Source organism: Tiliqua scincoides, chromosome 4 (assembly GCF_035046505.1).
Source record: "Tiliqua scincoides isolate rTilSci1 chromosome 4, rTilSci1.hap2, whole genome shotgun sequence".
NCBI lineage: Eukaryota > Metazoa > Chordata > Lepidosauria > Squamata > Scincidae > Tiliqua > Tiliqua scincoides.
The window spans coordinates 187461879-187488386 of record NC_089824.1 but is presented as its reverse complement, the minus strand read 5'-3'; the positions used below and the strand labels follow the sequence as shown (position 1 = coordinate 187488386).

The following is a 26508-nucleotide window of genomic DNA, read 5'->3' as shown; positions in this document are numbered from 1 at the left end:
AGCAGTCTTCCTGGGAGCCACAGAAAATACAGGTAATGTGCTCTCCGATCCGATGATTCACAAACAGAAGTAATAAGAATATATTTCTAAAAGACCAAGCTAGTAGTACTACACCACATTTGCAAAATACTGCAGAGTGGTGAAAGTACTTCACATACATTTGCTCAGTAATCCTTACAATAATTCTGTAAGGACCTTCCTTAGGGCCCAATCCTGAACCCTCCCAGGGCCCGTGCTAGGTGTCGTAAACGTACCATAAAGCATGTTTACGGCACTGGGAGAGTAGGGAGCATTTGGTGCTGGGCCTACATCAGGAGCTGTGCCCAGTGCTGGCAGGAGGATGTGCCACTGCTGGGGGGGGGGCGCAAGTGAAACCACCAAGCGGTGATGTGGCCTCTGGGGCTGAGGGGAAGAGTGGAATGATGGCGGAGCAGGGGAGAACCAAGGTGGGGGGGGGGGTTGGGACCAACAGAGCTCTGCTCAGCCACATGCTGAACTCTGTGTTGGGCTAAGAAGGCCATAATGGAGTCTCCCAAATCTGCACTGGCAAAATACCTGGCACAGACTTGAGAAGCCGCTTTGGTGCCGCTGCTCCAGAAGGTGCTGGGAAGCATAGGATTGGGATGTTATACAATTAAACCTATGTCTGACTGACTAGGCTGAAAGTTGTTTTAGAATTAAATGGCAAGTGGGGGGCATGAAATGGGGCAAAAATGCAGCAGGAGAGTAGGCTTTAGAAGTTTGCCGCACCACAGTTCTGAGCTCAATTGTCATCATCCTATTACTCCTATTTTATAAGTATCAATTGAAAGAGAATAATTATTATGTGGAGGAAGCAGTAGCTTTGCTAGAAAGGCTGATGGGACTCCCTCCCAAAGAAAACCGTAACAGGGTTCTTCCTAGGGTATAGTCTTGGACACATTAAATTAAAGAGTGCATTTGAGCATGTATGGATTGCCTTTTCCCTGATGGCTTAGGGTCCTATCCTATCCAGTTTTCCAGTGCTGGTGGTGCAGTTGTGCCAGTGGGGTGTGCGCTGCATCGTGTGGTGGAGGGGTAGTCACTGGGGCCTTCTTAAGGTGTGGGAACATGTGTTCCCCTTCCATGGGCTGCGTTGTTGTTACACCAGAGCTGGAAAGGTGGATAGGATTGGGCCCTTAGTCATCTCAACCAGCTCCCACGGGTCCTGGAGTGGCAGGGAAAGGAGCATTTCAGGACTGAGTGAGAGGATGGCGGTGTTTCAAGGAGGTGTCCCAAATGAAGAGGCAGGCTGTCTCTGATTGCCAGGTGCAGCGGAGGGCACCAGGATGCTGGTTGTGCCTGTTGTCTTGTGTGCTCCCTGGGGCACTGGGTGGGCCGTGGTGAGATACAGGAAGCTGGACTAGATGGGCCTTTGGCCTGATGCAGCGGGGCTCTTCTTATGCTCTTATGCAAAGCGCTGGGACTCTTGGCCCTTTCTGGCGCCTGGTGCTCTCCTCGAGCGCGGGAAGAGGTCGACAGCAGGGTGGAGAGACCTGTATGGAAGAGGGAGCCCAGTCAGCCAGGGCCATGTGTCAGTCAGCTGTGCCTGCAGACCCGTTCCTCCGTAGTGGCGACTGACCGGCAACTCCGGCGCCCCTGCCTCCCTCGTCTCCCCCACTTGCGCCCCGTCCTCCCAGCTGCGCAGGCGGGCAGCTTTCCCGTGCGCGCGCCCACCTCTCCACAGAGGTGCCCAGGGCGGCCGCACCTCGTGCGCAATTACGCGCGCCTCCTCCTCGCGGAGCCAGAAATAGCCTCGCACGCGTCCCGCGCCCCCACTCGGCTCTGCCAAGAGCGTCTCGCGGGCGGGGCGGGGCCTTATTGTTTCCTGGGCTTTCGCCCCTCGGTGCCTCGCTCAGTCTCCCCAGCGGCGCTGGAGGAGATAGGAGGGGCTGTGCGCTCCGCGCCTCCGGGAGCGCGCCGGCCGGGCCGGGGCGGGGAAGGTGGTGGCGGCTTCAGCGGCTGGCTGCTTTGATAGCGTGTCTCTCTCTGTGTCTTGCCCCCCCGCTCCTCCCCCTCCCTCTCTCCTTCCACCCGCCTGGTTCTTTCTTCTCCCTCCGCGCTTCAGAGGCCGGGCTTTTAAATGGTTTCCTCGCGGCAGGCGGGAAGAAGATGCTCGGAGGCAGCGGCGGAGGAGGAGGCAGCAGCGGCAACCACGTCAGGAGCCTGCAGCAGCAGCAGCAGGACGCGGAGCTGAGCGGCGAGGAAGGGCCGGAGGAGCTGCGGGGCTCCAGGAAGGCGGCGCCCGGCTCCGAGGGCCCCAAGGCCATGATGCAGAAGCGCGCCCACGCCAAGGGCCCCGGCGGGGTGGCTGCGCCCAAGGCGGCCGAGCTGAAGGTGTTCCGGTGCGGCGGGGACGGCAGGGCGCCGGCGGCGTCCAACCTGCGCAAGCAGAAGTCGCTGACCAACCTGTCCTTCCTGACGGACAGCGAGAAGAAGATGCAGCTCTACGAGCCCAAGTGGAGCGACGACATGGCCAAGGCGGCCAAGGGCTTCGGCGGGCGCGGCCTGAAGGGCGGCAAGGAGGCCGGCACGCCGCCCCTCATGTCCAAGAACCTCTCGCGCTCCGAGCACTCGCTCTTCCAGGCCAAGCTGGCCCCGGCCGCCGGCCACAAGCCCCCGCCGCCGCTGGCGCCGCTGCCCTCCAACCTGGGCAAGCCCAGCCGCATCCCGCGCGGGCCCTACGCCGAGGTCAAGCCGCTCAGCAAGGCGCCCGACGCCGGCGACAACCCCAAGTCCGACGACGAGCTGCTCTCCAGCAAGGGCAAGGCGGCCCCGCAGCAGCAGCAGCAGCAGACGGCGCCCGGCCAGCCCGCCGGGAAGGGGGCGCCCTCGGAGGAGAAGGCTTTCCTGAAGGTGGATCCCGAGCTGGTGGTCACCGTGCTGGGCGACCTGGAGCAGCTGCTCTTCAGCCAGATGCTCGGTGAGTCGGTCCCGCACAAGCCTGGCTGCTTTGCTCGCGGAAGGTGATGGGGGAGGACCAGGAGGAGCCCTGCTTTGGGGGTCTCTGCACTCTGCAGGCACTGGGCCACCACCCCCCACCTGGCTTCCTCTTGGCAACTTATGCATGGAGTCGAGGGTGCCTTGCACACTGCAGGTGCAGAGGGGGGACCTTCAGGTGTGTGATGAGGAGCAAGCCCTCCTCCAAAGCCAGGCTTGTCAGCAGTGCATGCCGCTTCACGCTCTGCCACCTTCTTCATTCACATTTTCTTTGCCCCTTCGGGTTCAGGCAGAAGGAGAGCAAGTACATGGGTGGTACCTTTCCTGGATTCCCTTAGCTAACTGGCATGTGAATGTACATGGGCCCAATTCCCCAGCTGGCTGGGGAAAGATGAAACAGGGAGCAGAAGTGGGCAAGATGGAAGAGAACACGAATCTGACTCCTTCTTGTCCATCTCTCTCTCTCTGTCTTACACACTATCTCTCACTCACATATACTCTCTCATACTCTACCTGGGTCCAATAAGCAAAAGATGGAGGTACACACGTCCCTACCTGGGTCCAGTGAAAGCAAAGGACGGAGAAATCAGGTGTTTGTACTCATCAGGCTGATGAGACCTGAGTGGGTTGAATTAGCAGGGGAGAAATGTACAAATAGATCAGACCTGGAGTATGAGTTGGACAGCACTGGGTGCCCGTGACTGGCGAGGAGGGAATTGCAATGGGATGCCAGGATGGATGGCAAAATGGATGACACCCCATGTACAGTATTAAGGAGAGGCAGTGTGGTCAAGGTCTTCTTCTGTGTCCCCCACCGTGGCATGCTAGAGTTCTGTGCCTGCTTACAGCTGTGAAGCAATAGGTGTGTACCGTGAAACAGAAATTGTGACTGCAACATGGACTGTCATCCATGGAGCTGGGAACACACGGATGATGAGATGCTGCAGTCAGTTGGAGTGCAAGCTGTGTGTGTGCATTTCCCATAAGGGGGTGTGCTCACACACTGCTTAGCAGATGTACAGGCACAGAATAAGGCATCCTTGCCTTCTGGTTGCTGTTGGTGGGTTGCTGTGGGTGGGAGAGGGGAGTGGTCGCTAACATAGCTCTGTACCAGATGCAGCTGAAATGAAAGACTGCAACATGACAGTGGGGTACCAGGCTGCAGGGAGGGAAGGATGTGCTGGTGCCTCCTGGAACTGAGACAAATAGACTCTGTTTGGTTACTAGGGAGATCTGCATAGGAACCGAAGCTGCTAGTGCTTCAGGGCTGCTGTTACATTTCCCTACCTGGAATCTCTCTGTTCCAGACACCCGCCCAGGAATGGCTGCTTTGTGAATGTCATCGGCGGCTTAGCATAAGGGAATATGTAGCAGCACCTCCCTAAGCACAAACAATTTGGTTTCTATGCAACAGTTCATCAAAATCAATCACCATGGAATACAAACCTCGCAGCTCCATTCCTCCCTAGTAAGTGCTTCTGCAGCTGAACTGTGTGCAGGAAAGAATTCAAACTGCACCATCTGAGAATAGAAGGTCAGAGAGGATGGCTGTGCACCCAGAAACTTAGGATCAACCAAACTATCTACATTTTCAACTATCTGCTGTCTGTATCTTGCAAAACTACCACACCCTTTGGCTTGGGTGGCAACTGTTGCTCCTGGCTCAACCAGCAAAGGGTGTGTAGGGGTGCAAGCAGCTTTGTGTTTGGGGTGGGCAAACCAGAGCTAGAATTAGGAGGAGATGAGGTTGCAGGAGCACAGGCAGAACAGATTATATGGATGGGGAAGGAGACTGAGAATTAAAAATAGCTGTTGGATGAGATGGGGAACTGCACTGGACTGGGAAAGAAACCATGGCATTAGGACTGAAGAACTATGACAGGTGGGATATAGAGCTAGAGTGCGGGGAGAAAACAGTAGTGATACCATTGAAGGTGTTGTGAGTGGATTTATGGCAAAATAAAGACTTGTGCCATTTTGCCAACTGACAGTGTGTGGTTTTTATGTAGGGAAAATGCAGGAGATTGAAACATAAGAAACACTGAATCCAATTTACCTACTTTATGAAGATGGGATGCTGCCTTGTACTGTACTTGTACCATTGGTCCACATAGCTCAGTACGGTCAATGTTGACTGGTTGCAGCTTGCCAGGTATTCAGCAGGAGTCTTTCCCAACCCTACCTGGAAGTGTCAGGGATTGAGCCTGGGACTTTCTGTATGCAAAGCAGGTGTTCTACCATTGAGCTACAAGGCCCTCCACTTTCTACTTCCCTATAGAGAAGCAATGGGGCTATAGCACTGAAGGATGTATGTGAGAGTTATGAGGTGTTGACAAAACTGTGGGAAAACTTGGAATATAGGGCTGGCATAGCAAAAAACATAAAATGGTTGTGCGAGGGAAATTGGCAAATACATGGAAGGGACAAACAAGGTAGATTGATGTTTTGAAATTACAAATCTATAAGTCAATGCTGGGAAACTTTGTCTCATAAGAACAGCCCCATCCATAGAATGCTCTCTCCCTAGGGAAACTTGTCTGGTACAAAATCTAAGAACATCCGAACAGCCCCACTGGATCAGGCCATAGGCCCATCTAGTCCAACTTCCTGTATCTCACAGCAGCCCCACCAAATGCCCCAGGGAGCACCCTAGATAACAAGAGACCAGCATCCTGGTGACCTCCCTTGCACCTGGCATTTTGACATAGCCCATTTCTAAAATCAGGAGGTTGCACATACACATCATGGCTTGTAACCCATAATGGATTTTTCCTCCAGAAACTTGTCCAATCCCCTTTTAAAGGCATCCAGGCCAGAAGCCGTCACCACATCCTGTGGCAAGGAGTTTCACAGACCAACCACACACTGGGAGGCCAAGCGAGACTATGAGGAACGCATGGCCAGCAACATTAAGGGGAGTAATAAAAGCTTCTTCAAATATGTTAGAAGCAGGAAACCCGCCAGAGAAGCGGTTGGCCCTCTGGATGGTGAGGGAGGGAAAGGGGAGATAAAAGGAGACTTAGAGATGGCAGAGAAATTAAATGAGTTCTTTGCATCTGTCTTCACGGCAGAAGACCTCGGGCAGATACCGCTGCCCGAACGGCCCCTCCTAACCGAGGAGTTAAGTCAGATAGAGGTTAAAAGAGAAGATGTTTCAGACCTCATTGATAAATTAAAGATCAATAAGTCACCGGGCCCTGATGGCATACACCCAAGGGTTATTAAGGAATTGAAGAATGAAGTTGCAGATCTCTTGACTAAGGTATGCAACTTGTCCCTCAAAACGGCCACGGTACCAGAAGATTGGAGGATAGCAAATGTCACGCCTATTTTTAAAAAGGGAAAGAGGGGGGACCCGGGAAACTATAGGCCGGTCAGCCTAACATCTATACCGGGTAAGATGGTGGAATGCCTCATCAAAGATAGGATCTCAAAACACATAGACGAACAGGCCTTGCTGAGGGAGAGTCAGCATGGCTTCTGTAAGGGTAAGTCTTGCCTCACAAACCTTATAGAATTCTTTGAAAAGGTCAACAGGCATGTGGATGCGGGAGAACCCGTGGACATTATATATCTGGACTTTCAGAAGGCGTTTGACACTGTCCCTCACCAAAGGCTACTGAAAAAACTCCACAGTCAGGGAATTAGAGGACAGGTCCTCTCCTGGATTGAGAACTGGTTGGAGGCCAGGAAGCAGAGAGTGGGTGTCAATGGGCAATTTTCACAATGGAGAGAGGTGAAAAGCGGTGTGCCCCAAGGATCTGTCCTGGGACCGGTGCTTTTCAACCTCTTCATAAATGACCTGGAGACAGGGTTGAGCAGTGAAGTGGCTAAGTTTGCAGATGACACCAAACTTTTCCGAGTGGTAAAGACCAGAAGTGATTGTGAGGAGCTCCAGAAGGATCTCTCCAGACTGGCAGAATGGGCAGCAAAATGGCAGATGCGCTTCAATGTCAGTAAGTGTAAAGTCATGCACATTGGGGCAAAAAATCAAAACTTTAGATATAGGCTGATGGGTTCTGAGCTGTCTGTGACAGATCAGGAGAGAGATCTTGGGGTGGTGGTGGACAGGTCGATGAAAGTGTCGACCCAATGTGCGGCGGCAGTGAAGAAGGCCAATTCTATGCTTGGGATCATTAGGAAGGGTATTGAGAACAAAACGGTTAGTATTATAATGCCGTTGTACAAATCTATGGTAAGGCCACACCTGGAGTATTGTGTCCAGTTCTGGTCGCCGCATCTCAAAAAAGACATAGTGGAAATGGAAAAGGTGCAAAAGAGAGCGACTAAGATGATTACGGGGCTGGGGCACCTTCCTTATGAGGAAAGGCTACGGCGTTTGGGCCTCTTCAGCCTAGAAAAGAGACGCTTGAGGGGGGACATGATTGAGACATACAAAATTATGCAGGGGATGGACAGAGTGGATAGGGAGATGCTCTTTACACTCTCACATAATACCAGAACCAGGGGACATCCACTAAAATTGAGTGTTGGGCGGGTTAGGACAGACAAAAGAAAATATTTCTTTACTCAGCGCGTGGTCGGTCTGTGGAACTCCTTGCCACAGGATGTGGTGCTGGCGTCTAGCCTAGACGCCTTTAAAAGGGGATTGGACGAGTTTCTGGAGGAAAAATCCATTATGGGGTACAAGCCATGATGTGTATGCGCAACCTCCTGATTTTAGGAATGGGTTAAGTCAGAATGCCAGATGTAGGGGAGGGCACCAGGATGAGGTCTCTTGTTATCTGGTGTGCTCCCTGGGGCATTTGGTGGGCCGCTGTGAGATACAGGAAGCTGGACTAGATGGGCCTATGGCCTGATCCAGTGGGGCTGTTCTTATGTTCTTATGAGTTAAGAAATATTTTCTATTGTCTGTTCTAACTCTGCCAACACTCAATTTTAGTGGATGTCCCCTGGTTCTGGTGTTATGTGAGAGTGTAAAGAGCATCTCTCTATCCACTCTGTCCATCCCCTGCATAATTTTGTATGTTTCAATCATGTCCCCCCTTAGGCGCCTCTTTTGTAGGCTGAAGAGGCCCAAACTCCGTAGCCTTTCCTCATAAGGAAGGTGCCCCAGCCCAGTAATCATCTTAGTCGCTCTCTTTTGCGCCTTTTCCATTTCCACTATGACTTTTTTGAGATGCGGCGACCAGAACTGGACACAATACTCCAGGTGTGGCCTTACTATCGATTTGTACAATGGCATTATAATATTAGCCATTTTGTTCTCAATACCTTTTCTAATGATCCCAAGCATAGAATTGGCCTTCTTCACTGCCACCGCACATTGGGTCAACACTTTCATCGACCTGTCCACCACCACCCCAAGTTCTCTCTCCTGATCTGTCACAGACGGCTCAGAACCCATCAGCCTATATGTGAAGTTTTGATTTTTTGCCCCAATGTGCATGACTTTACACTTACTGACTTTGAAGCGCATCTGCCATTTTGCTGCCCATTCTGCCAGTCTGGAGAGATCCTTTTGGAGCTCCTCACAATCACTTCTGGTCTTCACCACTTGGAAAAGTTTGGTGTCCTCTGCAAACTTAGCCATCTCACTGCTCAACCCTGTCTCTAGGTCATTTATGAAGAGGTTGAAAAGCACTGGTCCCAGGACAGATCCTTGGGGCATACCGCTTTTCACTTTTCTCCATTGTGAAAATTGCCTATTGACACCCACTCTCTGTTTCCTGGTCTTCAACCAGTTCTCAATCCTTGAGAGGACCTGCCCTGTAATTCCCTGACTGTGGAGATTTTTTAGTAGCCTTTGGTGAGGGACCGTGTTGAATGCCTTCTGAAAGTCCAGATATATAATGTCTACGGGTTCTCCCGCATCCGCATGCCTGTTGAGCTTTTCAAAAAATTCTATAAGGTTGATGGGCAAGACTTACCCTCACAGAAGGTCTCATGCATCTTCCCTCCCTCCCTCCCTTGGATATACTAAACACTAGCTTCCCTAGTTTGCAGATGAATGAATATAAGTAAAATTACAACAAAATGTGATATGTAATTGGAGGCTTGACTGTACCTGGCTATTGGTGGCTAGAAGAAGTTTGCTCAACAGCTGGTTTGTGTTTTTGGGCTAAACACCCAGGCTTCCATTTCCCTGAAGCTCTCTCCAAAAATGATAGCTCACACTTCAGTCTTGGTTGACAGGCTACCCATATCCTGTCCCCCTCAAACCCCCTCCCCCATTCCAAGGGAGAAATAAATTGTAAAGCTGAATGGTTGGTTGAACCTATCCTGAACTGAAGGCAAGCAAAGCAAAAAACCTGATTTCTTGCCCTTCCGAGTCCCTAACCTCTCCTCTTGCCTTGTTGCATCATGTAAGCCCTGTACCAGTAACATTGCAAAATGCAGAATGTAGAGCTACCCTGTAGCATCAGAGTCTTCTTATTCCCCTGTTTTCCGCTCCTGTTCCTAGAGTCAGTGCAGAAGCAGCCTAAGCACATGTGGGTTGTTCATGGTTGCTCTGCATGAGTGAAGGGAGGGAAGGTTACAGGAAAGTCACAAGAGTATAGAAACAGCTGTATTTCATCAAATCAATAATGTATGCAGCCTAGTATCTTCTGACTGTGGCCAGATTTGAGTGCTTCAGTTAATTTATAATTGCATAGTGCAGTGTTTCTCAAACTGTGGGTCAGAGCCCACAAGGTGGTTTGCTGGTTAATTTCAGGTGGGGCCCTATTCATTTCAATATTTTATTTTTAATATATTAGACTTGATGTCACCATGGTATGTGACTTCATTTGGGGAAATATTACAGGTCTGTACTTTTAAAAGGCTACTATGTATATGCATTTAACAAAGGAAGTCAATGGGGCTTATTCCTGGGTAAGTGTGGGTAGGATTGCTAAAAATTATGTCTCTTCTGGTCATTACATCACTTCCGGTGGGTCAGGACAGATTCTCATTCTAAAAAATGGGTCCCGGTGCTAAAAATCACTGGTGTATAGTCAGTTCCATTCTAGACTTGGAGCTTGATATTTAGGGCACCCTAAATGCTGAGGTGGATTTAGATTTTCTGTTTCTTTCTTCGAATTAGTCTTACTTGGAATTAACCACAATTTGTCTTCAATTTACTATTGGTCGATATTAATTCTGCTGGCAAAGAGTTCATTGTTCAGTATGAGAAAAAATATTTTCTCTTGCTTCTGTTACATGAAAGAGTTCCTTATTTACTCTTTTTTAAGTTCACTTATAAGTTTGTATATTTCATTTATCTCCTTTTCAAAATCTCTTTTCTAAGCTGACATTGTAACCTTTTTAGCTGTTCTTTTCAGAATGGCCGTTTCATATATTCCCAGTCACTTTTTGTTGTTTCTGTATATTGTGTAAATTTATATCCTGCTTCAGTACATGACCAAGTGGTTTACAGAATTATTAAATGCAATACAAATTTAAAATTTTTTTTAAAAACACTGCTACACAATAAAGATGATTAAAATTGCATCAGTAGAACATCATCTTCAGCAAGTCAATCAGAGGCATAATTAAAAACAGATTTCTGCAATCTTTTGAAATAGAAAATCTTCACCATCTGTCTAAAGATGGTAAACAAAGGACACAGCCTGATCTCTCTAGGAAGGGCGTTCCACAATTGCAGTCCACAACTAAGAAAGCCTTGTCTCTGGTACCTGCCAATTAGATTTCTGTTAATAGAAAGCTAGAAAACAGAGCTTCCAAGGATGATCTTAAAACCTGCATAAAACATTTTTATGTGGGACAAGGTGGTCCTTAAGGTAATCTGGTCTCAGGTGGTATAGGCTTCACGGGCTGACACCAGCACTTTAAATCGATTTGTGAATTTATATCTCTTTCTGCTTGCTCAAGCACCCAAGACAACTAACGGCACAATCCTAACCAGGCCCACTCAGAAGTTAAGTCCTATGTTGTTCAATGGGGCTTACTTTCAGGAAAGTGTGGTTAGGATTGCAGCCTAAGGCCTTAATCTTAACCAACTTTCCAGCACTGACATAAGGGCAAAGCAACTCCGAGGTAAGGAAACAAACATCGCCTTACCTTGAGGAGGCTTCCATGACTGCCCCCCAACCGCAGGATGCAGCTTATGCCCCACTGGCACAGCTATGTGCCAGCTAGAAAGTTGCTGGCTAGAAAGTTGCTAGAAAGCTATGTGCCAGCTATGCTAGAAAGTTGGTTAGGATTGCACCCTAACCGTATTAAACAATCTAAAAATAATGTCTTGTCTTACCTGTTTCAGTTCCATTCAAAATGTGTATTACCATGATCTTTGCTTATCTTTTCTCATCATCCATAACATTCCATTTCTCCTTGATTGTTGCGACCATCTTCAGAGAGCTATCTGTAGTGGTTTCAAGAGCTCTTAAAATCAGTAATAACAGCTAAGTCTGTGCTGAATCAGTTTGGGGGTTATTTTTCCTCAGTGTGTTATCATTTGGCTTCTACTATCTCTATCACTATCATTTGCCATTTTTTTTGTTCATTCCTGTGGAGTGATGATGACCTTGTGAAACTCTTTACCATGTACTTACAATGTACTTACAATTGGGCTACTTTTAAAGTTAACATCATCTGCAAGTCTGTTCACACCTTTTCCCAGGTTGTTAATGAATATGTTAGCAAGAGCAAGTTCCAATATAGAACCATGGAGGCATGTCATTGTACACCTCTTTCGACTGTGATAACTGCTCATAAATTCCTTCTTCCTGCTTGAATCATTTGCTGATCCAAAGCACAATATTTCATTTTTATCCCCAGCTACTTCATTTTTTTTTTAGAAATCTTTATGAGGGGCTCTGTCAAAGATTGTAAGAACACAGCATCAGCTAGATTACCCTTTGACAAGACAGCCACCATTTCCATTTGATTTGTGTTGTGTGATTCTTGTGAAATCCATTCCAGGAGCTTGGGACTACCTTGTAAAAAAACCCAGGTGTTTCTAGGATTGGGTGATGGAATAGAAGAGATCATTATAGTGATACAGTGTGATACTTCTCTGAGTGTGTTGCAGTTCACGGACTCATGTATCTCAATCTTGCTCTTTTGGAGTATTTTTGTGCTAGTAGTCCTTGTTCTTAATTTTTTGGTTCATTCCTTATCTCTGCATATGGTCATGCTGTTCTTCCATATTTTTGCATTTTGACCTCCTAAATACTGGTAGCTGCTTACAAACCAGAGTGCTACATATTTTATTTAACATTTTATTATATTTTATTTTACAGCATCTAGGTTACAATTAACATTTAATAATGCAAGTAAAAAAAATTAAGAATATAATTAAAAGAGCAGAGGAAATCAGCAATCTCATAATGCAATTAAAAGGCCAGGTAAATAGAAAGGAAACATGTCAGAAAGATATTAGATCTTGCCACAGGATCCTTGCCACAGGATGTGGTGACGGCATCTGGCCTGGATGCCTTTAAAAGGGGATTGGACAAGTTTCTGGAGGAAAAATCCATTATGGGTTACAAGCCATGATGTGTATGTGCAACCTCCTGATTTTAGAAATGGGCTATGTCAAAATGCCAGGTGCAAGGGAGGTCACCAGGATGCAGGTCTCTTGTTATCTAGGGTGCTCCCTGGGGCATTTGGTGGGGCTGCTGTGAGATACAGGAAGTTGGACTAGATGGGCCTATGGCCTGATCCAGTGGGGCTGTTCGGATGTTCTTAGATTTTGTACCAGACAAGTTTCCCTAGGGAGAGAGCATTCTATGGATGGGGCTTCACAACTGAGAAGACTCTTTCTCTGATCACCTCATACCTAACATCTGAAGCCTAGAGTACTCAGAGAAGGGTCTGAGATTACCTAGGCATTTAGAAAGGTTCATGTAGAAATAGATAGGCATGATCTCAAGCTATGTAGAATAGGTAAGCATCAGCTCTTTGAGCTATGCTTGAAAGCAGGCCAGTGAAGTTAAGAACTGACAAGATGTGTTTCATTTGACTGGTTTCAGTCAAACATGAAACACATGCTGCCATGTTTTGGAACAGTTACACTATCTGAGAAATCGTCAAAGCTCGTCACATGCAGCTCATTGTAGCATTTTAATATTGGTGTTAATTGAAGCATGGAAAATAGTGGCCAGACTATCTCTGTCAAGAGGCACTGCAGTTGACGTGCTGGTCTTAATTGCTTGAAGGCACTTAATGTTGCAGATGCCACCTGGACATTCAAAGATAAAGTTGATCTAAAACCTCCCCCCACCCTGTATGATCTGAGTCTTTAGGAGCATGCAACTCCAATTATTCAGAATGGATTGCACAACATCCCTAAATGTGTGCTTGGTTAGCTGTGCCCTATAATGATGTCTTATTGGGAAAGTCTGGGAGCTCATATTTTGAAAGATTGATAGGAGTCCCCTTCTCCCCCCCCCCCAGTGAAAAAATAGCATATGTTTGGAAGTTGATGCATAGCGGTCATATGCTGTATCTGCATTTATTAAGAGGGAAGTGGAGAAATGTATAGTGGAAGAAGTCAAGGTAAAGAACATAGTAGGATAGAGGTCGGGATGAGGGATGTCCTGGGATGTTTGCCCAGACTAAGAGTCGTATACACATTATATTTCATAATTTGACCTGGTGTTTTGTTTTTTTTAAATAGCATCCTTGGGAGTCTATAAACTGGATTGGAACCATGTTGTGATTGCAGTTTACAAACACTGCAGAACCACTATTCAGAGAGCGATACCATAGTCTTCCGAGACTGAAGGATGCCAACAGTTTACAAACAAAAAACCCCAAACTAATGTGTCAGGGCCAAATTGCATCCAGTCCCACGTGTTAATGTTACTGAAGGTTAATACTATTTCACTTCTAATGTCCATGTTAAGAGACATGGACTGAAACTCTGCAGCTGAAACTCTATTCAGTGAGTCAGGGTGAAGTGCAAATTGCATAAGCTATTCCTGGTATATTCAGATTCCTATCAGGTTAAAGGCAACTGATGCAGATGTGCCCTTGGCATAAATTAACCAGTGCCTCAGTCCCTTTAGATATACAGTACAGTCAACCTGCATCTTACACATTATTGACTTGCACAAATTCAAGTATACTTTGCTTAGCCCCCCTCAAAAACCAGAAAAAACCCCACACAATTTAAATAGTGCAGTCAATTCCATCTACCATTCAACTTACAGCACAGTCCTAAGCAGGCTATTGCTGGCTGAACAAGTGCATGTATTGTTGCAAATGTGTTATAAGGTGCGTTGTGGCTGTGTGGAGGTTTGTGACACTGGTGGAAAGTCAGAGACCAGCACCTGCTGGAGCAGGTAGCCTCTTTGTGGGCTGGTGGACGGGTGGGGGAAGGTCCCAACGTAGGTGGGGAGGGGCCTAATGGGTGGGGGGTTGGATTGTGTCTGAGATGGGTGGGAATGGTGGCAGTGACTACTTCCATATCCTCTCCCCCTCCTGGACCTCATCTCCCAATTCTATTGCTCTGTTTATGCCCCAAAGTAAGCCTGAGATGAGAGAATGAAGCTCAGTTCCCACATGTCTCTTGTAATATGGTTTTAGTACTTAAAGAGACAGTATGTATATGTTGGATTTAAGGGGTTTTGACTATACATGTTTTTTGTTTTATGCATCAATCCTGGAATGTAACCATCACATAAGATGCAGGCTGACTGTACAGACTGTGGACAGACTACTGTTATCAATGTAGGCTGTGTTTATTTGAAGATGAGGGAGCCTGTCAGAGGGTATACTCTGAAATGGCAGTACAGAGCTCCTTGATACCATTTGTTTGCTTTGACTCCTGAGCTTCTCCCTCCTCTTGCTCTCCTAGTCCAGTGCTTCCCAAATTCCTACAATGGAGTTTGTAAGTGTGTGCAGGGAAAGGCTATGGCAGTAACGTAATTCCCAGGATTGTACTGCTGCCAGGGATGGGAGGGTTTTTTTTTTACATACCTTCACCCAGTACTGGAGTCCTGGGGGGGAGGGTCTGGGTGCCCTCCAGAGGGCTCCCTGCACCTCCAAACATGTACAGAAGAAAAATGGGCACTCCCTGTTTTGCGATGAAAAGTGGATGTACCCCTTTTTCTTTTTTTACCTGATTGGAGGTACTGTTTGGAGTTGCAGAGAGCCCTGTGGAGGGTTTGCCAGACCCCCCCCCCCCCCGCCTTGAGGGCTGGCTAGAGGCACATGAAAAGCAAAATCCTTCCCCTTGGCAACAACAGTGCAATCCTGGGGATTGTGTCTCTGCCTTCCCCCTCCCTTAAAGAGGCAGGGATAAGTGCTTCCCTTGCCAGTGGGTTGCAATCCACCATTTTGGGAACCACTGTCCTGGTATATGAATGGTTTCACAGGGGCACATGCCAATCAAGCATTACCAGTGAGTTTTCAAATCTGTTAGCAACAGAGTCTGGAAGTTGGATAAACCTCTGAAATTCACTAAGTTTGCAAAATAGGGTTGGAAATCTCCTGAGGAGTCTCAGTTTCTTATGTATTGCTAGAAAAATGAGTGCTGATCTTGGAAAAAAATATTTAGAATGGATTTGTATGAAAAAGGTGCAGAGGGAGAATTGTGCGATTTTATAGAAATTCTCATTTCCTTAATCCCCTTGGATCTTGGCACAACTGTGTGTGTATATGTATGCATACATGCATTAAGGCTGTCAACAGACAAAAAATGTTGAGTTGAGTAATGACATATGTGATTAATCAAATAGATTGAATTTAAATACATTTGCATACTACTAAAGCCTCAACAATGATGGCTAAGGGCCATACTAGACAATATGCTTAATTTTTCTAACTTAAATAGCACATGTGGGGGCTCCCATCCAGGTCAGGATCACAGTGGGTAAAGTTTAACCTTTGCTGATATTGTGGTTCTGATCCAGATTGGGCCTCTCCCATAGCTGCTATTTATTCATTGGTGTCAGTGGGCACATCTTATACAGGAAAAATAGAAGGTGTGTGTATGATCTGAATTCAGACCATTGCGGGACAAAGAGTTAAAGTCCCCTTTCCCTGCCACAGTCCTGATCTGGATCAGTCTTGCTACACATGCAAATTACATTGGAAAAGTCAAGCAGGTAGACTCTACTTATGTAACAGGCATATCAACTACAGCTGTTCTGCAACTTCAAGCCGGCACAACGCACATTATCCTCCACGCTGGGTCACGATCCAGTGTTCCCTGATATGCTGCAAAGCATTACTGTAAGCCTCCTGTGGCTGTTTCCAGATCATGTTGGGCTGGCAACCCACTTTATTGGCCTCTGTGGGTCCCAGAATGCCTTGCAGAAGCAAACCAAAAGTTGCAGATGCAAACCAGAAGTCACTTACAATTGCTTCTGCATGGCGTTCTGGGGCCTGCAGTGGCCAATGGGGTGGGTTGCCATCCCGGTGTGATCCAGAAATGGCATCTAGAGCAGCGATTTTCAATCTTTTCCATCTCATGGCACACTGACAAGGCACTAAAATGGTCAAGGCACACCATCAGTTTTTTTACCATTGTCAAGGCACACCATGCTGCTGGTATTGCCCTACTAATAAATGCCCTACTAATAAACTCCTGAAGCACACCTGCAGACCATCCGCGACACACCAGTGTGCCACGGCACAGTGTTTGAAAATGGCTGATAGAGGCTCCTGGTTGTGGTGTGACGGAGCATCAAGTCTCACAGTTTGAGAAATGCTAATCTAGTGTGACCCTAAGTGGAAGCTCGAAAGTACCTCTTCCAATATTGGTTCAGCCACGAACTTTAGACAAGCCAATTTTTTTTCAACCTCAGCCCCACTGTTTTTAATAATTGCATGGATTCCTATGAAATGCTTCAGCCAGCTCCATATGTGAAGTGTTAGCATTTCTTAATACTTAAAGATGTTTAAGAACTCAAGATTAATACACAAAAGTAACCATATTGTTAAGAACATAAGAACAGCCCCGCTGGATCAGGCTATAGGCCCATCTAGTCCAGCTTCCTGTATCTCACAGCAGCCCTCCAAATGCCCCAGGGAGCAGACCAGATGTTATATTGTTAGAATATAATATATAATATGTTTTTTTTTCAGTTGACGCACCAGATCTAAACAGTCTTTTAAAAAATAAAGTGTGTTTTTGAAATTTGCCCTGACAAATTAAAATGGCATTCTTCATTTTTGGTCCAATCCTATACTCACTGGCCTCTGGCAATGTTCCTCTTCTGCTGTGAAAGGCGCTTTGGAGTGTTTCTGCATGTCCTGGAGCAGCGGAAAGGCGATGACAGTGGTGCTGATGAGATGAGAGCAGAATGGGGCAGCGATGAGGGAGGAGGATGGACGATTGTTCCCTTACCCAGAGGAGACCCTCCTGGATTGTCCCGTTCTCCCCCCCCCCGTTGCAGAATGCAGCAGTAGCCATTTTAGCACTGCTCCAACAGCAAGAAACAATAGGATTGGGCTATTTATCTGTTAAAGGTTTAATGAAATAATCTACTGATAAACCAGTTAAAGCTTGCAGGCCTAGTTTATAGAAGGCAACATATAGAAGGCAGCTTGACCTAAGGTCTTTGGCCATTAGCAGGGCTATTAAGACACGTTTTCTGCTTTTCTAGTGCATTAATGGTTTCACTGTAGGAGATGTCCCTTTTAAAACCTGAGGATACTCATCAGAGAAAGCTTTCTATTTGTTTTCATTGAAAGTAGCTGTAGATGTTCAATAAGTGATTTACAGCCCAATCCTATCCAACTTTCCAGCACTGATGCAGCCATACCAGTGGTGTGCACACTGCATCCTGTGGTAGGGGGGCAATCACGGAGGCCCCTTCAGTGTAGCCTTGGGGCTACCTCAGTGCTGGCAATGTGGATAGGATTGGGCCCTTAGGTTCTAATCCAGGCGTTTTCAACCACTGTGCCATGGCACATTAGTGTGCCGTGAATGGTCCCCAAGTGTGCTGCAGAAATTAGGGAGAGGATCAGTTATTAGTAGGGTCATTGGGGGATGTGAGCCCCCCACTGGCAGCACAGTGTGCCTTGTCAATGGTAAAAAAAACTGATGGTGTGCCTTGACCATTTTAGTGACTTGCCAGTGAGATGGAAAGGTTTGGAAATCACTGCTCTAATCCTCTCCACCCTTACTTGAGAGTGAGCCCCATTCAACACAATGGGACTTACTTCGGAGTAGATAAGCATAGAATTGCACTGTTAGCCAGACACTGACTGGTGGGATGGCAGGTGCTGTGATGATGGCAGTTTTGTGGAATGTGTTGCCCTTTAGGTTAGTGGTATTCACATGTACTGCTTCTAGGCTAAGAGTTGCCATTGTGTGACAGGTCCATTGCTTGGAACTAGACCCTCAAAATGATCTCATCTGATATTAGAAATCTAATGGGGATGCAACAGTGTCTTGTTTGCAGTTCACTATAATATTTCTGTTGCTACCACAGATACTTTTCAGCTTCCTCATTTATTTGCATATAACAGACAGGAAATTGCCAAAGAAACTACATAGGACTTTCACAAAATCATAGACAAGTGTCATTGCGTTGTGGTAGATATGAGAGTTAGAATTGGCCTGGGAAAGTCTTAAATGTCTGATGAAGCTTGTTGGGTGAGACTGGGATAAATCATTGACTCTCACCGTAACATACATCACAGTCTTTGTGAAGACAGGCTTAGAGAATGCTGTTTTGAATTCCTTGGAGAAAGGGAAGTGTGTAAATATGATAATAATTTGATGGAAGATGTGACACAGCAAGGAACTGAAACAAGATTTCCTGATAATCCAGCCTTACACTCTAATCACTGAAATATATTTCACCTGTATTATGTCTTCCCAAGTTGACATATTCTTCTCAAGTCAATACTCTTCTAGAGAAATTAGTAGATTGGGAATATTATTATTCAGGTAGGAGAACAGTTCATTCAGCTGTGTATACTGCGTCAAATTTCACACTTAGCTGACATGCACAATGACATGCACAATGCAAATATGACATGTCCAGTAAACTGCATCATTAAGAGTTATTTTGCAGCCTGTTGTAGTTATTGATTGAGGAGTTCTGAATGGAAAGGAGGAAAACTCATCTTAATCTGAGGAACTCATATTAATAAGCCAGAAGGATGGAGTGTTACAGAACCTCACTGTGTGTTCTTCTGCTATGGCTGAAGAGCAAAACTGAAGGTTTGGGTTGTTTTTGTCTTCTAGGTTGTGACTCATAGTGAAGTTTTATTTTCTGAAGCACTTGAGTGATCTTGAGGTTCTAGTTCCTTTTTCTGGGTCCATTTCTGCTTTAGGATTGGTTCATTTCTCAGGCCATATGAAAGAGAAATTGTTCAGATCTATGCACATAAACACTGGACTTGACACTTGTGTATGTTAGCTGTTTGAACATGAACATAAATAGAAAACGACTGATTTACAGCACAATTCTAACTTGCGCTGGAATGGGTAGGCCGGCAGGTCAGTCCTGTATCCAGTGTGAGCTTGGAACTGAAAGTGGCTCAGCCCAGGACAAGGGGAATCACTTCCCCTTATCCCGGGGAGAGCCCCAATGGGTCTGCTCAGATCTGCGCCACCTAAAGAGGTGGTGCATATCCAAACAGCTCAGAGCTTTGCTGCGCTGCCTGGGAACGGGGTCAGATCTGGCACAAGTGCTAGATCCTTGCCCCGCCCCCGCCCTTCCCTCACCCTGAAGTGCCTCCCTCCCACCCTCCCCACATCCCCCTGACACCTGCGCCGGCCTGGAAAGGCCGGTGCAAACTTACTGGGCCTGGGGCCTGTGTCAGCACGGAGAGGCTGGCATGCATCCTTGCGCCGGCCTGCCTGACTACCAAGTTGATGCAAAAGTGCCTTACGGCATGTTTGTAGCAGTCCCATGCTGGCACAAGGGGCTTGTGCTGGCCCAGCGCATCCTTTGGATTGCACTCTTAGTGAGGGTGCTGATTGTCTCACGACTATTAAGATTTCATCTGTTTGGTGTTTGGTTACATTCAATCACAAACATAGAGTGCCTGGAGAATTCTTGATTTCCTTGAATCTGACAGATGTGTCTTGATAATGGAAAAATAAAAGTTGGCAGCTTTGCTGGACATGGGTGGGCAGAAGATAGATCATGGTGTATTGGTGGACCAATAGTTGATTTTTGGTGTTTCACCTTATTCTTACAGCTTCCTGGTACTCTTGCAACGGTGGATTGTGGTCTAATTCTGCAGGGTGCTTCTTACGTTCTTGAGCAAGAGTGCATTCTCAGGATCATTTAAAATATGCCTCAGTGTCCTGATTGTGCACTCTTACTTTGCAAATTTAATACCCTTTGATAGATCATGGGATATCTAATATATGTAAAAGTAGACTACTAGTAAAGAAGAAATATTGTAGATCTCATGATTTTGAATTTGTTTAACATTTGTGGTCATAGGCAATTGAATGTATTGTTTGCTAACTCCTTCAGTGGAAAGCACTCCCAGGATGGTTCCAGGCATACCCATCTTATATCAGATGCATGTGTTCTTGGACACCTGCATCTAGACCACATGTCTTGGGCCATCTTGAGGTTCCCACTTATGACTGGAGGAGAAAGTAACCAGTCTCTCTGTGTTGTGCTGGTCAAAGTGGTGGTGGAAAGAGGATCTGTTTTCCTTTTGGGCAGTAAAAAAGGCTAAAACGTCTTTTCTGAGTACTCATCTATTATGGAATAAGAAAGGGATGGGGTAAAGAAGACCATTTCCTGCTCTTCTTGTGTCTATATAAAGTTATTGCTTTGTAGGTTTATGTCAATTGAATCATCTCCTTCTCATTAAGAATGGGCCCGTTCCCTTTCATGTCAGTTGCATTGTCCTGTATCAAATTCCACTCCTTAGTGACCTTGTTGGATGTGACCTATGGTGCATTGCTTGAATGGTTCTTCATCCTTTCTCCAGTAACCTGAGATTTCCACACCATTTAAGTAGTTTAGTTAAAGGCTCAAACTTTCAGAAGATTTCCTCTCAGGCCACTTTCTTTTGATCTGCCTTGAATATATTTTTTAAACTATAATGTTTTCTTTGTCAGTCTTCATAGTATTGACCTGTTAGTATTTTTCAGCCCAATTCAATACATTCTTATTCCAAAGTAAGTTGCATTGAGTTAAATGGTTCACAGTTTCACAGCTGGGATTTATTTAGCATAAGTAATATGTTTCACACTATACAGAGCATTCCATGCTGTACAGTCACAGACGATGCCCAATGAGCTTACTGTCTTGCACACTTTGATCCTAATGGTACTTGGAAGTATTTCCTATTGTTTTAAGTGGAATTTGTATCAGTATAAAATAGATTCTGATGCTTGGACTTCATTGGCTGATGAAAGTAATAATAATAATAATATAATACAGGTATTTCTATACCGCCTTTCTTGGTCCTCAGATTTCTCCTTAGACTTTATTCAAGGCGGTTTACATAGGCAGGCAATTTAAATCCCCATAGGGATTTTTACAATTTGAAAGAAGGTTTCTATCTTTCAAGAAACCACAACATTCAGATGTTTCTTTCTTGATCTGGTTGCACATTCTGGCCTCCATCCTCCCACGCTCAGAACAGATGGAATAGCTCAGCTCAGCTTGTCAGCTGCTTCAAGGTCGCACGGTGCCGGTGGCCTCGAACCGGCGACCTTCAGATGTTATCTTCAGGCAAATGGAGGCTCAACCCTCTTAGGTTATTTCTATAGCAGTACGCTGAGATCTGGAACATTCATAGTCCAAGCCACTCAAGTTGCGATAAACATCTGAAAATGAGAGTTTTGTATGCCTATTGTTACGAAACCTGGGACATGAATTCTGTGGTGTCAACATGCAGTGATTTACTCTGGATGGCTTGCCTGTTACTTTAAAAACCACATCCATTTTTCAAAGTGAAGACCTAAAGTAACAAAACAAGGAATTGTAAGTGAGAATATGGTTGTGGTTTGGGAGGAATGTCGCAGTTCCTCACATACTTTAATTATCCTGAGTTTGAGAGAAGGAGTGCAAGTAGTGGCAACCGGTGAAGTATATGTGCATGCAGAATGCAGCATTTACTAATATTGCTCAATAGTATTTCAGATTTATAAAGATTGCATTATATTGATTCTTGTTGTGCTTTGTGAGCTGTTGTGAGCTGCCTGGAGGGCCTCTTGGGAAGCAGAAAGGTGACATAACCATGCTCAGATAAATAAATGAAAATAAAGACTTTGTACATATTTTGTTGCAGGAATATGACTGGGAGGAATGTCTGAAAGGGATATCCATGTGTTGGGAAAGATCTCTGGAGGATGCTATGCAAAAACATCTGTTTGTAGTGCCTATTTTCAACATACAAATTATACATTTCATATCGGTCAGAGACTGAGGTTAGTTATGAAAGCTCATGGGACATGGTTGTGGTAGTTACACAGACAGCAGAATGAAGAAGGAAGGTCAATGCTGTAGAAGGAAATGCACATGCAAGTTAAAATTGTCTATGCTCATGTACGCTAAGCCAGGCATATAATTGTATGTGAATATAGTGCAAATGAAGATAATGCTTGTGTTTAGCTGGTACCAGACTTTGAAACTGCGCATAGTTTTGTTTTATTATTCCGCAAAAACAGAATTACATTGGATTCTGTGTTTTCTTTTCTAACATTACCAACAGTGCAATCCTATGTATGTCTACTCAGAAGTAACTCCTATTGTGTTCATTTGGACCTACTCCCAGGAAAGTATGTATAGGAATACAACACTAGTAACTACTACTGGAACTAATCAAATTACTTGATGGCAGTGATTCTTATAACCATTTTCGGATCCCAAACCCCTTGGAAAACTATGGATCCCCTTCCTAGAAAAAGTATGCATTAACACAAAAATTTTTTTTGCTCCCGTTTGGCAGACCCCCCAGAAATCCAACCATTGACCCCTTAGGTGTCCATGGACACCAGGAAAGGACTCCTGCTCTATTGCAGCCTGCCAATAGTGGCTGATGGGTTGGGAGACCATTTACAATCATCACTATTTCTAAGGAATTAGTTTATCAGTGAAAAGTCAGCATGGAACTAGACTGAAAGCCTATACACACATACCTGTGAGTAAGTTGTATTGAACTCTCTGGGACTTAATTTTGAGTAGACTTTTTAGTATAGGATTGTGCTGTTAATTTATTAAGCAGTGAGGCCTCTCACCGTTTAACCTCCTTCACTGGGAATGGGACAGTTGTCTTGAGAAGAGTAAGAACTGCAGTATTGGAAATTCAGAGTTCTTAACAATGGAGAGCATCTCTGCAGGGGATGAAGAACTTTTCCCTGCCCCCTCCCCAAAACAAAGTCTTTAAACTGTTATAGACTGTAGTCTAGAATGCGTATAGAGGTTGGACCTCTTCATCCGTGTATTTGACTCAATGCAGGTCCCCTGACCCGCGTTGAGGTCCAACCTGTATCCTCCAAATGTGACTAGAGGGTGTTCTGAGGGCCATAAACTGTGACTTCTGGTTTCTTTTAGAAAACATAAAGTGGCATTTTAGGGCCCTTAGAAGGCCTTCGGAGGGCAGGGGAGACTGTGTATGGTGTCTCTGGCCCTCAGAACACCCTCTGGATTCGAACGGAGCACAGCTCTGTTTACAATGGGAGGGCTGGGTGTCCTGACCCATGGATTTATTTATCTGTGGGTTTTGGCATTTGTGGGGGTTCCGGGAATGAATCCCTCATGGATGGTGAGGCACCACCTCTAAATTAAATTTGACATAGCAAGTTTTTAACTATGATTTAGATTTTTATTGTGTAAGGTGGATTCATTTGTTACAGAAACTATCTATTTCAAACAATGTAATATTGTTTCTATGAAGTAGGTTTTTACTGAGTTAGACCATTGGTCCAGTTAACATAGTACAGTCTATTTACACTGACTGGAAGCAGCTCTCCAGGGTTTCAGACCGGGGTCTTGCCCAGTCTTACCTGAAGATACCAGGGATTGAATCTGCCACAGAGCTGCAGCCCATTTTGCTATGCCTTCTCCTTCTTACCTTTCTTCGAAAATTCTTTCTTTCCTTTACCCAAAACTTGTTCCTGAGGGAATGCTGAACAAAAATTAACTCCTGGCATCCTTAGCTGCACAAAACCAATGGCACTAAGCTCTTTCTCACAGAATCCTGAAGACTTCTGGGATTAGAAGGATTCTTGCTGAGGCATGACTATAGCTTATAAAAAAAGAAGCCAGTAGCATAGCTGGGGGGAGAACACAGTAAGTACCGCAATACTTATTGTTCCCCCTTATAGCTACGCTACTGAGAAGAGCCACTGTGTAAAAGGGGATATTCCTGACATCTGGATTAAGTGGGAGTTAGTTGTTTACCACAGTAACTTGTGAATTGCTTTCCATTCTGTAGTATTCCTGCAAAGCACCTTGTATGGACAACGTTCAGAGAATAATGATGACTGACTATTCTGGCTTGGCATTTGTTCTTGATATACTACTTTAATTCGGTTTTGCCCTCTGTCTATCTTCTCCCTCCCCCACCCCCCAGCAGTTTTGGTCTTTGCCCTTCCTTGTAGGCAGTTGAATATAGCCATGTGAATAGGACTATAATTATACAGAAGTGCATAGTAGTTTGAGGAGTTGTTCTTCTACTTGCTTAGACCTATCATTCTATGCCTAGATCGGTTCTTATGTCTTTAGATTGCAGGAAAATATTTCCTCAAACCACTTCCTATGAGTGTGTCTCTGAGCAAAATAAAGATACAGTACCATCAAGATCTTTTCTAAATCAGATTTTTCCTAAGCCAATGATTTATTTTGGGGAAAATGGAATAGAATTAAATTCAGACGTGCAGCATCAAAGTAAACAGAAATAGCATGCTGATTTAGCTAAAAGAACATAGTTTGACCATCTGTTGATTTTGCTGCCTGAACTTTAGAGTATCAGGGACATAAAAATGATAGCTTAAAACACCCACATAGTGCCCGTTCCCTTTTTACAACTTTTCTGCATTGTGCTAGTATGGGACATTGACACTGATAAAATGTTAATCCAGATGGCCTTTTGGTCTCACCAGCAAAGCTGCTGTTTTGTCTGTTGGGCCAACCTGAGGGGATGTCAAGAGGATTCACTGTGGAGAGATGCCGTTGCAAATCCCCTTCCTCATCAGTGATGATGCAGTTCTAGAGCTTATAGACTTTATTGATATTCTTTGAAATTTAATTGCTCCTGCTTCTCCTTATTATCCAGAGATCACCAAGTAAGGTGTTTCTCTTACTAAAATATTATATTCTGCAGGAATTTTGTTTCCTGCAATTAGCTTCTTTTGATTCCATTCTCTTAGCATTTTTAAAAATTTCATCCTCCCCACCTCTGGGAGTTCAAAATTACATATGTGTTCCTTTCCCCATTTTAGTTTAGGCTGAGAGGTGGTTTGCTGGCCCAAGGTCAGCCAGTGTTTGTCATGGGTGAGAGGAGATTTGCACCCAGGTGAGCTTTATCTACTGTTCCATGCCTCTTTTCACCCCCGCCCACCATCATCATGTCTAAGGCACCTGCTCCCTTGAATGATTTCCTTCCTAGTCAGCTTCATGCTAGATGATCTGAGATGAATATTCGTCTCAGATCTCATTAGAAGCTTCTATGGAAGCATTCAGGCAGAGTTGGAGGCTGCATTACCTTGAGGAATTTGTTCCAGGTCATTGCAGAATGGGAGATTACCCCTTTTTAAGGAGCATAACATCTTTTATGTTGCCAACCGTTTGTGACAGTACATTCTTGTGTTGAACATGGGAACAGTTCTGGCTGTAGTGATACTAGACATCGTCTCATCTGCACCACATGCCCTACACCTAAAATGTTTCACTCAGATTCCCCTACCTTCAGTCCTTGTTCTGCTTGCAGCTTATCATTCTTCTTTGTTTTCTCTGTCAGCTTATTGTATTTTTCCATTTTTAAGTCTGAACTACATGTTATGCAGAAGATCTCTGACTGAATCTCTCAGGTTTTTATTTTATGTTAAAAGTAACTGCAAGGGATGGGTGGAAATTGCTGGTTTAACCCTTTCTCTGGTTTCCTTGATCTAAATTCTCTCATCAAGCTGCTCTTAGCTCTTATATTTGCTAACTGCTTATTCTTTCTAGGAACTTAGAAGGGCACTCATGGTCTAGTTGGTTAAAGAGTAAGGTGGTCTTCTGCTTAGCATTCTCCCTTACTTTTGGAATTGCTACCAGACAGTGCCAAACACTCCAAGATGATAACTATCCAGCTTCATTTAAACTTCTAGAGTCCAGTTTGTTTTCCTGTCATCTTTGACATCCCTCACCTTTCTTCACATGTTATGACCTTCAGTCATAACTTATGTGAAACAATATATAAAGGGGTTCCCTTATCAATAGGTGCTTTCAGTCTCTAATATTAATAGTGTCTTGAAGTACTTGACAGTCTAAGTCCAAATTTTTAATTATCCATGTATTTTTATCCTATCATAGGGAGGCATACATGGGTCTCTTTTTATCCTCAACAAAAACCCTATGAGGAAGAAGAGCAGGGAGGGGAGTGGGCGAAGCAGTGGTAAGAGGGGGGTCCTGGCATCCCTTTCCTGGTCTGGGCTTGCCTCCTGAGACCCCTTGGAGTTACACCAACTAAATAGCTGGTGTAGACCTGAGGATACCCATG

The 26508-nt window shown here is 45.3% G+C and overlaps 1 protein-coding gene across 1 annotated transcript in view; it reads left to right on the top strand.

Moving 5' to 3' along the window:
• NAV1 (neuron navigator 1) overlaps nucleotides 1-26508 on the top strand; it is a 326783-nt gene that overhangs the window by 105095 nt on the left and 195180 nt on the right. Inside the window, exon 4 of the mRNA XM_066626528.1 lies at nucleotides 2087-2941. Coding sequence (XP_066482625.1) covers nucleotides 2087-2941 — 855 coding nt within the window. The remainder of the gene's footprint in view (nucleotides 1-2086; nucleotides 2942-26508) is intronic.